The sequence below is a fragment of the Microtus oregoni genome, unplaced genomic scaffold, assembly GCF_018167655.1.
Source record: "Microtus oregoni isolate MIOR12 unplaced genomic scaffold, Mior012 000015F_ref0000493, whole genome shotgun sequence".
NCBI lineage: Eukaryota > Metazoa > Chordata > Mammalia > Rodentia > Cricetidae > Microtus > Microtus oregoni.
Window position 1 is genome coordinate 35,989,444 of NW_024543074.1, and position 17,184 is coordinate 36,006,627.

Consider the following 17,184-nt stretch of genomic DNA (forward strand, 5'->3'; position numbering starts at 1 on the left):
CAGTTCCCTTGAGGGGTTACCACTTCAAGATATCACAAAGAGACTGACTTACATTTTCAAGTTGCCCGCGTATAAATGCCAAGTTGGCCATCTGAAAGCAAATTATAAAAAGCTGTTCAATTCAGAACACTGCAGTTTACACCAACTTAAAAACCTTTAAGTGAGACTCTTTCCTGCTTTAACAATCTTTAAAAAAAAAAAAGTTCAAAACAGAGAAAATGTCACCAGTTAATCTGCTATCAGCTCAGTACAGCAATAGCGAGAGAAGCCCCGAGTTTATTCTATACATTCTGTTGGAAGCAAATTAAACACATCTACTCATCACTGAAGAGAAGAACACTAAGATATCTGTTTCTTTCTGGTCTGAAATTATAAGTGACCCCATAAAGGATATAAAAATTAAAACCAAAAGAAAACGTAGAAAACGAAAACCTTCGGGACATCTGGAGAGTCAGGAAGATAAACTAGGAGGAGCACTTCCTCAGCATCCACCCTTCCTCATCAATAGCTCAAACTGCTCAGAGGAGTTACCAAGTCGTAAGTGTAAGAGATGGCTTTCTTGTTATCACTCTGATACGCAAGGCGAAGAGCATCATGCAAAATTAGTTCCGCCGCTTCTGGCTCATCTTTCATGATGCTCAGCTAAAAAGAGAAGACAAAGGAAACGTTATATGAAATGTAAGGAAAGCAGATGTGCATACTGCTACAGATTAGATACAACACAGTACACAGAAGAAAGTCACTAATTCATCATGTAGTTATTGCATCCCCACTATGCCCAGGTACCATGCTGACAGAGAAGACAGGGAGAACAGCCTCCTTGCATCTAGGTATGCTTATACAACAAAGCTTGACTAACAGACCAGACAGAAGGAATGTGAGCAATCTTTATTTTTTCCGGAGACAAAGACCAGACTGACTTCACGCCCACAGAGACCTGGCTGCCTCTGCCTCCTGAGTGCTGCGGTTAAAGGTGTGCAGCACCTCGCCTGATGCGGTATTTACTTTATGAGGAAGCTACCTGCCTTTCACCTTCTTTTCCTCTTCCTGTAGATTCTAAGGGACCACGTAGGACAAGGAGGCTTAATTAAAACTCATGAGGAGAGCAAACAAAGAAAAACACCACAGAGTGAATCAGGGATCTCATCTAATGGGAATCAAGGAAGTGTTCAAGAAAACGAGAATAAAAATGGGGTAAGGAGAAGGAGTCAACCAGACAAAATGGACAGAAGAATGGCCCCAACAGAGATAAGGAGTGAAGCTCCTACAGACAGAGAAAAATGGTTCCTGGGAAAAAAATGCAAGGAAGGACAGGTGGAGGGAGGACAATGAGTCAGAGTCACTGTCACTTCGGTCACTTCCAGTCCTGCAGCCCACGACAGGCTTGTGTTTCCTCAGACACTGGGAGAAGTCGCCCAATGATCAGACAAGAAGGCAATACGCTCTGCTTTACATTCTCAAAACATCGCTCGGCCGCCGCACAGAAAAAGAACTGCAGTGGGGCCAGGGAACAGGACCACTGTGAGAAGAACGGGGGGAGATGGGGTGGAGGGCTCGGAAAGATTGGAGAAGAGTTTTGATTTTGATGGCACTGTGATTATTGCTGTGTGACTGGGGGTTATCAACAACGCACTTTAAGAACCACGACGGTTTTTTTAGGCTGGTTATTTTTTTCAGGTGGCAAAGCGAAGAGTGTTGAAGAACATATTTAGGAGGGGTCATTTAAGAACGAGTGCTTAGTTCGGAACATGCTAAGTATGAGGTAGCGACACAAGAGACAACACGTGAATGGCACACTGCAGTCTGGGAACACAAATGTGGACGTTGATGGCATTAAGTCGATACTGAACCCACTGGAAGAGATGAAACAAACCTGGAGAGAAAATATAAAAGAATGTGGAGAAACAGATTTAGACGCAAACCAAGAGACATAAGCAACACTACATTGCATTTTCGAGGCGTCATACATATACTATGCACATAACATCACTTCGGCTTGACTGGTTAAGCTGATTAAAACCACCCCCGCAAAACATCCCCACTCAGAACGTTCGGACAAAAGAGAAATGCGAGGGTGCCATCTCCACCTGCGCTCACGACCGCAACGGTTTTGCGGCAGGATTCAGAGCGGACCGGTCTGGACTGATGCCAGCCTGGCACCTGGGGCCAATAATCCATCCAGACCTCGGGGAAAGCGGAGCGGAGAGCGCGCACGCCCGACCGAGCCCCCTCACCTTGGCTCGTTTCAGCAGCTGGATGATCTCGGCCTCCACCTCGTCTGTCTCGTCCTCTCCCGACTGCTCCGCCGCCGCTGCGGGCCGCGAGAACCAGGCGAGCGCTGCGAGAAGCGGCTCAGAGGTCACCGGGACCGGCCCGCGCCCCCGCGCCCCCGCCCGCCCGGCCCCGCCCGGGAGCGAGCCGCTCACCTGCCAACAGCGGCAGCAGTCCCTGTCCCCGTGCCGGCGTGCCTCGGCTCGGCCGCCCCTCGGCGCCCGGCCCCGTGTCGCCCGCCCGCTCCGGCAGCAGACGCGCGGCGCATCCTCCGCACCGCCGGCCCGCGGCCCGCAGCAGCGTCCGGCCCAGACGCCAGCGCAGCAGCCGGAACATGCCTCCGGCGCGTCCTCAGCGCACCACCAGCTGCGACTGGCGCGGGACGCCCCGCCTGGCCGCATGCGCGATGACGTCCGCTGACGTCACGCCGCCTCGCCCCGCCTCCCGGCCCGGAGCGCCTGAAGAGTTCGCCGTGTCCCGGAGGAGAACGCGGGCTGCGAGCAATGGCGGTCACGCTGCCGGCGGTCGTGGAGGAGCTCCTGAGCGAGATGGCTGCTGCTGTGCGGGACGGCGCGAGAAGTACGGCCCGCGGGCTTTTTATTCTTACCCCGCATGGTTCTGCCTCTAAAGCCTGTGCTCGTTAAGTTGTTTAAACACAGGAATTTGAGTGATAGACGTCAGATTCCGGAGCGCGAGCGGGCCGGGGGGAACCCCGCGTGCTTGAAGAGATCCTGGGTGCACCCAGGGTATAGGCAAGGGCCAGGGATTCAGAATGGCAGAAGCTTAGACAGTTTTGAGTTACTCAGAATCTTTTTCCATAATCCGTGATGCAAAGTTTAAAAATAGCACTCTCCTAAAAAATACTCTTCCTATACTTTGTTTAGAAAAAAATATAGAGTCACAAAACCTAAACATCTAGCGGTTGAAAAATACTTTCCCCCTGTGGCCAGCAGAGGGCGCCCTCTGTCTTCAACGAAAAGACCAAACGATGATTTTTGTTTGGTGTAGAGGAGGATCTTCTCTGTAGCCCAGCTACAAGACGGCTTGCCTAACGTGCATTGAGCCGCCGTGGATCCTCGCCCCTGCATAAGACCAGGCACAAGGCTGTAATCTCCGCACTTGGGAAATTGGAGACAAGAGAATCAAAAGTTCAAAGTCAACCTCAGCTACGTAGTGCTAAGCCAGATGGACTACTATAGGAAGACTGTCTCAAGAAGGGGGGAGGGTCGGGAAGATCCTTTTAGACCGATTAGAGGTACCCTGTCAAAAATGGCGCCCCAAAATCATAGTCAAATTAGAACTCAAAACTGCTTCTGTTCATCCATTGCGCTCTGTGAAAGGGTTTGAGTTCCTGCTTTAAAGGGATGAGAAAAATAATGTTCCCATTTTGCTCTTTTACATATGTATAAAAGATTTGATCAACCAGGTAGTCAAACACGTTTTGATTCCAGAAAAGTTGTGGGGGTGTCTGTTGTGAGCTCTTGTTTCCTGGATTCGACCATAAATGTTCGGGGTTTTACAGACCCCCTTGCCAGAATCGGGATGTTAATGAGAGTGGGTTGATCCATATGCTGACAGCTGAAGAGGGATGTCACTGACATTTGACATCCCTCGGTCAGGATAGAGTTCTGTTTACTTTCAGTGGCCCCGTTTTCTGCTGGTTCGAAGTCTTGGCTCTTCCTAATCCCGATTCTTCACTGGTAACCTTGCTGAAGAAAAGTCCAGGTTGCATGTGCATGTTGTATGAACTTGTCGGAGTTGAGCCAAGTAGGAAGCTATGGTTTCCTTTCCCATGTAACTTGATCTCCCTGTACTATAACCGTCTTGGCTTGTATGCTTACTTAAACCCCAAATTTTTTGCCAGTGTTACAAATCTCCACTCAAAACGTTAAGGTTAAAAGGCATTTTATCAGTTGTACTTTCCCTAAAGAAGTCTGTCCAAGAGCCTGCTGACTTGCCTCATGGGAATCAGCTGGTGTCAGAGGGGACTACAGTGATCTTCCTCGCTGTTGCAGTTCTGGGAATTCTCTTTACCACTTTGGTTTTATGTTTCGCATAGCCTGCAAATCTCTTTCCTCTCATTTATTCATGTATATATTGTTTCCTGTCTTATGAAGTACAGTACTTCAGTAGGTTCCTGAAGGAGGTATGAACTGGATTTTTGAGGCTTTGAATGTCTGAAAAAGGTTTTTCTAGTCTCACACTTCATTGGAAGGTATTAAATTACATGTAAAAAAGAACATTTCTTCATCTGAAAGCATCATTCCATAACAGTCTGGCATTTTGCATCTGGCATTGTTCCTGAATTTTGGCTGGGTGTTGCAGTCCTCCGTAGGCACCCATGGAGGACTGATGGTGAATAGCACTGGTGTATGTTCCTTTTCGAAGATCACGTGTGACACTCATCTTCCTCCCTACTTTATCATGCTTTAAATCAACTCGAGATTACTCACAAAAGTTGGCCTCTGCAGTGCCAGTGCTGTAGGTATATGTTAGCCCGTGTTGCTTAGGGGAGAATGATCAAAGAGTGGCATGGGAGGCTCGGGGGTTTGGGTGTTGGGAGGGCTGGTGTCTATTTTCTTTTGTTTGGCCTCAAGTTCCATGTTCATGCCTAAGCCTTCTGAGTTTCAGTTACAGGTGTGTATCTGGCTTTTCAATTTCTTTTTTAAAATTTTGTGTGTCTGGGTGTTTTGCCTGAATGTGTATCTGTGTATCATGTGGGTGCAGTGCCCACAGAGGCCAGAAGATGGCATCAGACCCTGTTGGACTGGACTGTGAGGTAGCTGGGGTGTGAACCCTGCTGAGCCATCTCTCCATACCCTCAATTTTTACCTTGTGTTTATCCACGGATGTTGATCCATGGGTGTGGAAGCCAGTTATATCTTGTTTATGACCTTCTCAATCTTCTGATATGATTTTGTTCGTTTCATTTTTATTTAACTGTGTATATGTGTCTGCATGTGTCCATGTGTGAGGAAACCCACAGAGGCCAGGGTGTGTGATCTGTGGAGCTGGCAGTACAGGCAGGCACAAGCCACCCAGTATGGGTGCTGCAAACCAAACTCCAGCCCTCTTCGAGAGCTACAAGCTCTCTTAATGGATGAGCCATCTCTTCAGCCCCTGGTTTTACCACTCCATCCTGCGAGTACTCTTGATGGACTTGATAGATGTTTTTTTCTTTCTAGTGTTCCTATCACTAGGTTATGAAATGTCCTTTACTGTCCCTCTGCTTCTTGGGAACTTCCTTCAACTGTATCTTCTAGATTTTCTATGAGGTTTGAATTTCTGATGTTATATTTAATTCATACTGTTGCACTGAAAATGACGTTGTCCCCATGCCTGTTTCATTGCATTAGCTGGTTTGTTCTGATATTAGTAATAGGCAGTGGAACCGTCCCTCTGGCCAGTGTTTCCTCTCGGCAGATTGCTTTCCTTATTTCTGTTCTCTTTTTACTCTGTAGTGGTAATTCTTGTCACGTTTTAGAGGAGAAGCCTCAAGCAAGGACTTAAAGGTGATGGTCACTGTAGTTCTCACTGGGTTCTTAGCTGGAGCATCCATTCCAGTGCTGTCTCCTTTTGGCTTGCTCAGATTCCCCCATCTCTGGCCCAGAAGGTGACACCTGGGAGACTAGCTCAGTGGCAGAGGGAAGAAGAGGAGGGTTGACTGCTTATCTTACAAGAGACGTGATGGGAGGAGAGCAGCAAGTCCCTGTTCTGGATGTTTCTCCTAGCCTCAAAATCCTCTATTAGAGCCTCTCTTGAGAGTCAGTGGTCATCTGCTAGATGAGGGAGCAACAGCCACCTACAACTAAAAGGGAACTGGGGTGGATATTTCTTTTTATGTTGTTATATCATTGTTGTTATTATTATTATTACTAGTATTATTATTATGACACAGTCTATGTAGTTCTGGGTATCCTCAGACTCAATCTGTAGACCAGGCTGGCCTTGAACTCACAGAGATCTGCTTGCCTCTGTGCTGAGATTAAATGTGTGCACCATCATACCCAGCGGAACTGATCCTTCTTAGACCACTTTCAGAGAATCTTATTTTAGAGTTCCTGCCTGATCCTATCTCCAGAGATCTCTAGTGTCATGAGTATTTGAGGTTTCTTTTGAGGGGGCTTGTGGAGGAGGATAGTAGGTTCTGGAATATGCGTCAGACTTTTGCTTGGTTCTCCCTACTGCTAGCTTCAGGTACAGATTGCTAGGGTCTGAGAAGTTATATTCCACTTTTGTATCAATTTCCAGTGTATTTTAGCTGTTGTTTTCCCCTGCCTTTTTCATCCTTGGGAACTAATGATTTTTTTAAGTAAGTAAATAAATCCTTTTATCATTATTTCAGTGGGGTTTGGGAAAGGAGTAGAATTGGCTACAAGGTTCTGTTTACATCTTACGTGGTGATTTAGTTATAGTGGTTGTAAGAGCTTCATGTTGGTAGCTACTAGTCTAACGATTAACTCTTCCATTTTACAGTTTCTGATGAACATCTCTCATCGTAAGTACATACTCTTGTTTGATTTTTTTAAAAGTTACCATGTTTTAAGACTCATATCCTTTCAGTATGTTTCTTGGTTTTTAAAAAATAGGAAGAGTGCTGGGGACATGGCTTGCTGCTATTCCAAAAGACCCAAGTTCCATTTAGAAGATGCACTGCCACCTATAACTCCAGCTCTAGAAGATCCAATGTCCTCTTCTGGCCTCTGTGGGCACGGCAAACACATGGTACACAGACTTGCATATAGGCAAAACTCCCCCACACGTACATTCTTTTAACATTAAAATAAAATAGACATGGTGGCACACTTGTAATCCCAGCACTTGGAAGGTAGACTAGGACATGAGGACCAGAGGGGCCTTCAAGGTCATCCTCAGCCACACCAGAAGTTTGAAGTCATCCTTCTCACCTCCATGGGCTCCTGTACACACAGTGCACCCGCATGTTCTCAAGCACTTCACATAAAATAAAGCAAATAAATCTTTTTAAGTAGAACAAGTAGGGGGGGGGCTGGAGAGATGGCTCAGTGGTTAAGAGCACTGACTGCTCTTCCAGAGGACCCGGGTTCAATTCCCAGCACCCACATGGCAGCTCACAGCTGTCTGAAGATCCAGTTGCAGGGGATCTGACACATTCACATCAATGCACATAAAATAAAGTTAAATAAACCAGGACAGGCTCCAAAACCACAGAGAAACCCTGTCTCGAAAAACCAAAAAAAAAAAAAAGGGGGGGGGGAGTAGAACAAGTAGGAAATAGACAAATAATAAAAGAATGCAAATAGCCAAAAACTTTTAGGGGAAATGATAATATTACTAATAATCATAAAATGCAAAATAAAAATAATTTTTTTCTATAAAACTAGCCAACCACAGAAAAAAATGTTGATAAAATATGGAGAAAAGGACATGTAATCCCTTGCTGCTGGTAGAGATAGTAGAAAGTAACCTAGTGTCTTAGTTACCTTTCTACTGCTGTGACAAACCATCACGACCAAGAAAGAATATAAAAGAAAGCATTTAACTGGGGGCTGCGTATACTTTGAGAGAGTGAGTTCCTGCCCATCAGGGTAGGGAGATGGCAGCAGGCAAGGAGACACGCACGATGCTGGAGAAGTAGCTGAGAGCTTGCATCTGATGCACAAGCACAAGGCAGGGAGAAAGAGCTAATTGGGAATGGCGTTGGGAAACCTCAAAGTCTGCCCCAGGTGACGCAACTCCAACAAGGCCACACCTCCTGATCCTTCCCAAACAGTTCCACCAACTGTGGCTCAAGCAATTCAGGTTTATGAAATTATGAAAGCCATTCTCAATTCAAACCACCACACCTGGCAATCTGCAGTACAGCTTTCAAACATACATGTTCTTTGACGGGGATATTCCACTTATAAGAACATTTCCCAAGAAAGTAACTGTGCTGTTCCTAAAGATCTTACAATGAGCAGATTCTCCTAGTGCTGAATATGACAACAGAACAAACTGGAAACCATCTACTCAAAACTAGTTTAGCTAGAGTAAAAATAATTCATTTTTACAGTAGAGATTTTTTATAGCCATCAAAAGTAATAGAAGAAATATTTATGGTGTTTGAGAGATGTTCACAGAAATCATAAAGTAGACAAAGCCATTTTAAAATAATTGAAGTTAGGCCGGGCGTTGGTGGTGCACGCCTTTAATCCCAGCACTCGGGAGGCAGAGGCAGGCGGATCTCTGTGAGTTCAAGGCCAGCCTGGTCTACAAGAGCTAGTTCCAGGACAGGAACCAAAGCTACGGAGAAACCCTGTCTCGAAAATCAAAAAAAAAAAAAAAAATTGAAGTTAGCTATGGTTATCTCTGATTAAGAGGCTCTTTTATTTAGTTAATCAAATAAATATTCAATTTTAGTATAAAAAATTCAAAAGTGTTCCTTCTCAATTCTTCCTAGTAATTTTGTGTGTGAGACTAATTTATGGGAAAATGAAGTAACATACCTGTTACATTTAAATTTGATAAGCAATGCTGTATGTGCATAGATACCTATACACATGTGTTTATACACAGTCATTCCATAAATAATAACATACAAAACACATCAACAGTAAAGAAACCAGTAATTAGCATAAGATGTGCTACAGAGCCGGGTGGTGGTGGCGCACGCCTTTAATCCCAGCACTCGGGAGGCAGAGGCAGTCGGATCTCTGTGAGTTCGAGGCCAACCTGGTCTAGAAAGAGCTAGTGCCAGGACAGGAACCAAAAGCTACGGAGAAACCCTGTCTCGAAAAATCAAAAAAAAAAAAAAAAAAAAGATGTGCTGCAGATGTAGTGCAGAGGTGGAGTGTGTTCTGAGCATGTGCAGATGTAGTCCAGAGGTGGAGTGTGTTCTGAGCATGTGCAGAGGTAGTCCAGAGGTGGAGTGTGTTCTGAGCATGTGCAGAGGTAGTCCAGAGGTGGAGTGTGTTCTGAGCCTGTGTGAGTGCCAGGGCGGAGAGAAAGGAGGGGCTCTGACAGGGGAGGGAGGAAGAGAAAAAGCAAGTGCTTGCCCGAGGGGTGTTTTGTTTGCATGTTTATCTGTGCACCACATGCATGCAGTGCCCATGGATCTCTTGAAACTGGAGTTACAGATGGGTGTGAGCTGCCATGTGAGTCCTGAGAATCAAATCCAGGTCCTCTGGAGGAGCAACCAGTGCTCATAACTGTGAGCCATCTCTCCAGCCCAAGTCCATGGGCTTTATTAATATTTTTTCCAAATTAAAATTAGTTTTTTATTTAAAGTCTGAGGATTGGGCAGGGGAGGCAGGTCGGTTGTAAACTGCTTGTTAAGCACAGGCGCCTGAGCACAAGCCCAGCACCCCCTAAAAGCCAGCTGTGCCGGCTGTGCTCCTAATCCCAGCACTAGCCTCCTGGCAAGTTACAGGCCAGTTAGCAACCATCCCTAAGAGGTTGGCCTTGAGGAACAGCACCCTCAGGAGGGTGCAGAGACCGAGGGAGAGCACAGTGGCACAGTGCTTGCCTGCCATGTATGAGGCCTTGGCTTCTGTTTCAGCACCACTGTCAAAAAGAGATAGGAGAGTGATCCTTCGTGTCTCAGGATCGACCCTTCTAACCCAATGTCCTTGTATTCCCTAGGTTGAAGTTTGTGTTTGGGTCATCAGCCATCCAGGCCTTGGATTTAGTTGATCGAGAGTCCGTCACTTTAATCTCATCACCCAGTGGAAGACGTGTTTACCAGGTAAAAGTCTAGAGGTGGGGATAATCCAAACAGACACCCTTGGGGCATAAATCTCTTCACAATCTGTGTGGAAGCTCATGACCAACATAAAGTATGGACATCCTGGACCATTAAAAGGCTTTGACCCAACTTAGTAAAGTTAACATAATCATAATTTAAGATTTGTATTTATTTTAAATTGACAAAACCATACATTTATGACATACAAAATGTCTTGATATATGATCCTTTATGAGATAACTTCATGCTACTGACATATCCAACTATCTCAAACTATCTTACATGCCTACTTCTTTTGTGATGTTCAAGTCTGCAATACATTGTTAGTGTAGTCAGTAAATCTCCTGAGTTTATGTCTCCTTCTTCAGCTATTTCCCTAATCTCTCCTCCTCCACTCCTAAAATGCTGGGTCACCACCATTCTGCTTTTGCTTCTATAAGCTGGATTATTTCCAATTACACATAAAGCTCACGTAGTATTTGATCTTTCTACACAAGGCTTGTTGCATAAAAAAGTATCTCCAGACATTTTAGAAATGAAAGATAAATATGACTTGATGCTACTCAGTAGCACTGTATTAAACTAACAATGGCGTGGACAGACTCTTTTCTCAAGTATCACCAACCTTTGCTGTCTTGTTGATAATAGGGGCAAGCGTACACACACACGTTTATTGACATGTTCATCCTGTTCACAATCTCATGTTTATAGGGAAAAAACAAAATGCTTCTTGCAGTTATTCCATATGTACAGATTAATTTTGTCCACACTGATCTTTCTAAACTGTTGTCAGAAGTAGTTATAATGAGTCAGACTCCTGAGTCTCTGTGGTCCTGAGTTTGCCCCTTAAGGCTTACCACAGATCTGCGATGTGGCAGCCTCTTACCATACTCTTGTTACTTTCATGCTATTGATAATTCTCAACAGAAGCAAAGCCAAGCATTTCTTTTGCAGGAAACTGAAATGCAGAGGGTAAAGTAACAGTCGGTCTGGCTACCTCACACTGCCAGACTCCAACGTGAGACTAGAAAAGCTATTATAAACAGGAGGCCGGCATAACCACCTGCACCCAGGCTAGCTTCACGAGACAGTGGTAAATGTGGCTACAACACGGAAATGCTGGCAGTGGTGAGCCAAGTTTGTGTGTGGCTCAGAAGGGTTAAGGCAGACACCATCCGTGGGTAGGGACATTTTTTTCATTGTTTGAATTCTATCTTCTAGTGAATGTCTCAGAGCTGAGACCAAGTCGGCAACTCTTAATTCTTAGAGAATGATTTGAACAAAGCCTGCTCTGACAAATACATGTGTCCACTTATGGATCAACTTGCCAGACCATATTGTAGCTGACCTTAATTGACCTAGAAGGTCATCATGTGTTTCTTCATTAACAAAATGGAGTGTTGGATATATTTACAATCTTTGGATAAAACTTTTCTACTCAAAGGGGAAATTTTCTCATGGTGGGTTTATAGATGAATAATAGTTGGAGCCACTGAATTTATTTCTTGTGTTATCTTTTTGTATTTTATATACAAAAAGGACCCTTCTAGTCTCATAGAATTTTGGTTCCAGGGCTGCAGAGACAGCTCAGCTGTCCTCTTGCAGAGGATCTGGGTTCAGTCCCATCACACACACGGCAACTCACAACTGCCTGTAACTCTAGTTCTGGGGATCCGGTGCGTCTTCTGACCTCTGTGGGCACCAGCCATGCACATGGTACACAACACATAGGCCAGTATGACAGTCCTACATATAAAATAAAAATAATATAAATCTTTTTTTGTTTGTTTTTTTGAGACAGGGTTTCTCTGTGAAGCCATGGCTGTCTTGGGACTCACTCTGTAGACCAGGCTGGCCATGAACTCAGAGATTCACCTTCCTGTACCTATCAAGTACCGGGATTAAAGGCATGTGCCACCACCACCTAGCCTTATAAATCTTTTTATTAAGTTTCAAGTTAAAAGACTTTTTTTTGGTCTCAGCTCCATTATCATATGACCAGAATAGGCATTGTCCCTTAATTATGTGATCTGGCTACTAGCTAAAATTTTAAACGTCTTGTTTAAAACAATTTGAATTATTTTTGTCAATATGACTTTCTTAATGGTTGTCCATCATATCCTTTATTATGTTGCTCTGTCTTTAAAAATAGACTCCTAGCTATGTAGCTGTCAGCTTCAACTTTGACTTGAGTTGATGAGACTAGAACTCTCAGACATCACATCAACCCTATGGTACATTGTACAGCCATACCGTAAGACTCAGGTTCATTCCTCAGACATCACATCAACCCTATGGTACATTGTACAGTCATACCGTAAGACTCGGGTTCATTCCTCAGCTCTGTAAGGTGATAGAAGTTGAAGCAGGCGCTGCCTTGGTGCCCAACTAGTAACCTTTCCATGAGTCAACTTTTACTCCGTAGGTCAGTCCAGGTATTTTCATTATCCTTCAGGTGTAATGTGTAATTATTTGAAGTCACTGTTTTGTTGCTGTCGCCTGAGCTGCCTTTTAGACACTTTCAGCTCACTTACTTGAACAAGGTTGTATAACGTACTGCATATCCACAGGAGACAACTGTAGTTCAATTCCTAAAACATCTGCACTCGGGGATCCCAGTTCTGAAGCAGCCCTCTTGGAGGACACTGGAGAACATGGCATACTACAGTCTTTAACATTTCTGCTCACATTCTGTGAGCTACCACAGCTCACACAGCCAGTCTGTATCAGGATAGGAACGGGAAACCCTTTTTCCAGAAAGAGACAGCAAACACAGGAAACAATAAATGCAGCCTCCCAAATGCAGTAGCTACAGGGCCTGAGGTGGTTATAAGGTGGTTGTTCTGACTGAACAATCACTACAGACTTCCTGCCAGAGAGACTCCTGAGAGTCCAGTCCTGGTCTTGAGTGTGTTCTTTCCTGTTTACTTTTTAAAAATCTCCATGCAGAGGTGGGGAAAGGAGGGGTGAGTGGTAGAACTCGGAGCAGTTCCGGTAAGAGAGGGTCCTTCTTCCACTGAAGAGTGAAGATACTAAATTAAATTACCCCTAAGGTCAATTTCCAGTTCTAAACATTTCTAACTCAGATTTTTGCCCGATTGTTGGGTTCATTCGTTGTCAACTGCTAGATAAGGAAAAAGCAAATTAAAGCACTTACTGTCTTTAGAGTTTCTACTGCCCCAGGAATTTGGCCAGTTTACTTTGAATCTCAGGCAGCCTTTTGAAAGCATAAGGCAAGGGGACCTCTGTAGAATTTATCCCTGTCCCTAAATCACCAGGCTTTGGTTCGACATAATCCAGGAAGCATTCTGATAGATCCAGGACCTGGAGAGTCCTGGAGGCTTTACCTGTTTGAGTCTAAATCTAGAGAGAAAAGAAGGAACATTAAAGGTACATTCTTTGGTAGACTGGAGAGCCAATGTCTACCATGTCAGTGCTGAATGCGAGTGAGTTTTCTTGAGGGTGAAGTGGGAAGCAGTTGGCTTTAATGTCCGTTCATTCTTTCCAGACTCACTAGGGAAACTATGGGTGCTCAGCGCTGTTGGTGTCACGTTCATAAGATAGCAAACCTTGGAACAGGAAGTGTGTAAGGTTTAGTTTTTAATACCTGATTTAAACTATGTCTAGGTATGGTAGAAGGACATTCCTAGTCATCTCAAATCCCCCATAGAATTCTGCTTAGTCAACAAATTACCAGAAAAGCTGTATCATATTAAGCATTAACAGACAAACAAGCACAGCACTTGAACCTATTATTTCTTCTAATTAAGGCCTTACCTGTTACTTGTTCTCAGGTTGGGGCAGAGGATCCTGGGAATGCTTACATTATAATCTTAACAAATTCTGACTTTTTCATTTAGATTGCCGTCTTAAAGCCTAAATTTAATTTGAAAGCCTTGTGGCAAATTCAGATATGACAGTCTACTGTAGAGTAATTGAAATGTCTTTACTGCCCTTTGATGGTAATGATCTACTTCATTTGGGAGCTAACTCAGATGTAGCCTGTGTTAACTGGTGTTCATCACTATAATGAGTATCTGGCATAAGTCACAGTGAAGGAGAATGGGTTTCTATTGGCTAGTAGTTTCAGAGGTTCCCATCCACAGCTGCTAGGCCCTGTTGTACTGGCCTAGGGCAGCACAGTACATTACCATATATTATCGCAGGAACAGGAGGCTGAGAAGGCCTCTTTACCTGGCAGCCAGGAAGCAAAGACAGGAAGGTTGGGATCCCAGGATCTCTTGCAGTGGCATGCCCACAGCAGCCTAACCCGGTCTAACTGTGCCCTGCCTCCTAAAGGTTCTACCACTTCCCATATGCACCAGGAGATAGCAATCAAGCTTTTAACACATGTGCCTTTGGGGGACATTCAAAATCCAAACCATAGCAAGCTGCCAACAGGAAATACTTAGCTACTTGGTGGGAGAGTGGTTTCTCCACGAACTGGTCCAATCACACCACAGGCAAATCTTGTTTTCCTTTTACATTTCCTTTGTGTTCCTTTTGACCATCACCAAGAGTATTTGTTGTACTGGGCCTCTCACCAACACCCACGTCTGTGTCCTTCTTCCATCCCGCTGGATGAACAGGCAGATCTGAACTTGCCTCCTTCCCTGAGACCTCCATCCTGAGCTGCTGAGTCATCCCTCTCCCCTCTCACACCCTTTCTTCTTCCTTCACCTGAGAGCCGCTGTGTTCCTGTCTCCCGTGCACTCTGCTCCTTTCCACTCTCTGGGAATGTAACAGCAGCATTAGAAAGGTCCATGCATGCAGCCTCGTACTACTGCAGGGCCCCGCAGTAAAATGCACACGAGCTTTTCTCCAGTCCTGTTTAGTCCCTACAGGCTGAGACCTGCGCATCACAGAGAACAAGAGGCTGTGTGGAAGCCTGGATTAGACTGAAACCCTTCCACCGCCTGAAGTCCTAGAGTGCTGAAGAGAGAAGAGTTTGCACACTGTAGAAAGGAAACTTGTGTTTTCCCTTCTGTATAAACTCCACTGCAGTTCTTCACAGTGATGTCCATCAGCAACTCTCGGCACTGAAGAGATTGTCAGGAACCTGTACCCGGAGCAAACCTTCTAACCCTGTCCATCCTCTTCTTCCCAGGTAGTTGGGAGTTCTGGCAAAACATACACATGTCTGGCTTCCTGTCATTTCTGTTCATGTCCAGCATTTGCCTTCTCAGTGTTACGGAAGAGTGACAGTCTGCTGGTAAGAATGGGCTCTTGGGCTGGAGAGACGGCTTAGAAGTTAAGAGCAACCACATGGTGGCTCGCAACCATCTAGAATGAGATCTGATGCCCTCTTCTAGTCTGTAGGCATGCATACATACAGAACACTGAATATATAATAAACAAAACTTTAAAAAAAATGGGCTCTTGCCACTGCACCCAAATTGGGAGAAAAAAGGCCAGCCTCATTTCAGACTTTAAGTGCTACATACATTTTTTGGGAGGGGTAATATGGAATGGGTATTTCCCTCAATATTGGAGAAATTGTGGTTTATTATCCTTGTCTTAGTCACCTCTTGAATTCAGCCTCCTAGAATTCAATACCACATTTGGTACTTCACCAGATTCCTGTTTGTTTTTTTAAGGTTGTAGGGGACAGTAAGGTAATCCTAGAAATGAGTGCTGGGGAAGTAGACAGCCCAGTAAAGAGAGAGCTAAATAAAAGGTGCGCACATCTCATCCCACTGCTTGTAAAGATGGCTTTGGCCTCACATTCATCCTATGGAGCAGGAACACCTCCATCTACATCTCTGCATCTTTGTGAGTCCACAGAGTCCAGACATCAAGTAAGGACAGCATGTCTGCATACTGCTTGTTCCAAAGGGAAAGAGATGCAGTACCCTCCTCTGCTAAGAGAAGGTGGTTAGTCCTTAGTCTGGCCAGAGTAGAGAACAGTCAGGTTCGCCTCATTTCTTACCTTTTTTTTTTTTTTAAGATTTTTTTTTATAATGATTATTTTTATTTTCTTTGCATTGGTATTTTGCCTGCATGTATGTCTGTGTCGGGGTGTCAGATCTTGGAGTTACAGACAGTTGTGAATTACCATGTGGGTGCTCAGAATTGAACCCCGGTCCTCTAGAAGAATAGTCAGTGCTCTTAACCACTGAGCCGTCTCTCAAGGCCCCCCCTTTCTTTTTTTATACTATTAACAACTAAACATCTTGAGAGTTTGGTGCCAAATTGAGCATCTCCACTCATATACCCCACTAGCCATGAATGTGGTATATTTCACCTGTGTAACGACAGGACTGAACCACGGTCCTCTCAGGATCCAATGCTGTGTTCTGTGACACAGGTCTAATAGAGTCATCTCCACACATTTGTGTGTATGGGAGAATTTTCCCTATGCTCCTTCCCCACCCCAGAAGACAACAATGATTAAAGTGAGTACAGGCTCTGCATGCTCGCTACAATGAAGTTTGAACCTGCTGGGTAGCTATGAGATTTGCATGAGCTCCTGTGTGAGGAACGCCAAGCAGTATAGTGCCTGTCAGTATAGGACTGTCAGCCGCGGTTAGCTACATGCTGAAGGCGAGGACGAAACCAGCTGAAAGCATGGCAGAGTTTCACTCTCCTCCTTGCATGTGATAGTGAGAGGTTTGATTAGACTGGTCAGACATGATCCTGCCTGTTCCTAACAAGTTTGTGTTTTGTATTCCAGTGTAAGCATCTCCTGGCAATCTATCTTAGTCAGGTTATGAGAAGCTGCCAGCAGCTCAGTGTGTCAGACAAGCAACTGACGGACCTGCTACTGATGGAGAAGACACAAGAGGCATAAAGGTGCCGGAGCAACATCTTCAAGGCAGAAGCCATCAGGAAACTCATTCAACACTTCATGGTTCTCAAGGTGGAGAAATAAGATAGGCTTCCCGACTTGTTACTGTCACTTTGCCCTCATAGGCTGCAGGATGGGCTTTGGATTGGCACTGTAGGTTGCAGAGGGTTCGTGTGTGGTTAAGAGCCCTGTATGATCTTAATAAGAACCAGTCTCTGAACCTCACAAGTAGAAATGTCCCTGGGTACAATTCAGTATTGTTGGCTCAAATAAAGCCCGATACCATGTTGTGTCTGCGGCTAGCTCATGTTACTAAAGTGCTAGTGATTGTAAAGGCGGGATGGTGGACCAAACTCAGTAGGAGCAAGCGTAAATGAGAACATTAATCCTCACGAAAGGATGAGAGCAGACATGCAGTAAG

General features: G+C 44.8%; 2 protein-coding genes across 3 annotated transcripts in view; one reads left to right on the forward strand and one right to left on the reverse strand.

Annotated features, from left to right (window-relative positions):
- The window catches only part of Ttc19 (tetratricopeptide repeat domain 19), a 34,295-nt gene extending 31,624 nt beyond the window's left edge, over positions 1-2,671 (reverse strand). For both annotated transcript variants that reach the window (XM_041663853.1, XM_041663852.1), the window contains exons 1-4: positions 2,427-2,671; positions 2,235-2,338; positions 532-642; positions 53-91 (exon numbers count right to left, since the gene is read on the reverse strand). In XM_041663853.1, coding sequence (XP_041519787.1) covers positions 53-91; positions 532-642; positions 2,235-2,338; positions 2,427-2,607 — 435 coding nt within the window. In that variant the 5' untranslated portion in view covers positions 2,608-2,671. The remainder of the gene's footprint in view (positions 1-52; positions 92-531; positions 643-2,234; positions 2,339-2,426) is intronic.
- A 50-nt stretch (positions 2,672-2,721) lies between these two features.
- Zswim7 (zinc finger SWIM-type containing 7) lies at positions 2,722-17,075 on the forward strand. The gene is made up of 5 exons (XM_041665281.1): positions 2,722-2,850; positions 6,748-6,769; positions 9,874-9,976; positions 15,084-15,188; positions 16,650-17,075. Exons 1-5 carry the CDS (start codon positions 2,775-2,777, stop codon positions 16,764-16,766), a joined length of 423 nt encoding a protein of 140 aa, XP_041521215.1. The 5' UTR covers positions 2,722-2,774; the 3' UTR covers positions 16,767-17,075.
- Positions 17,076-17,184: the final 109 nt, after the last annotated feature.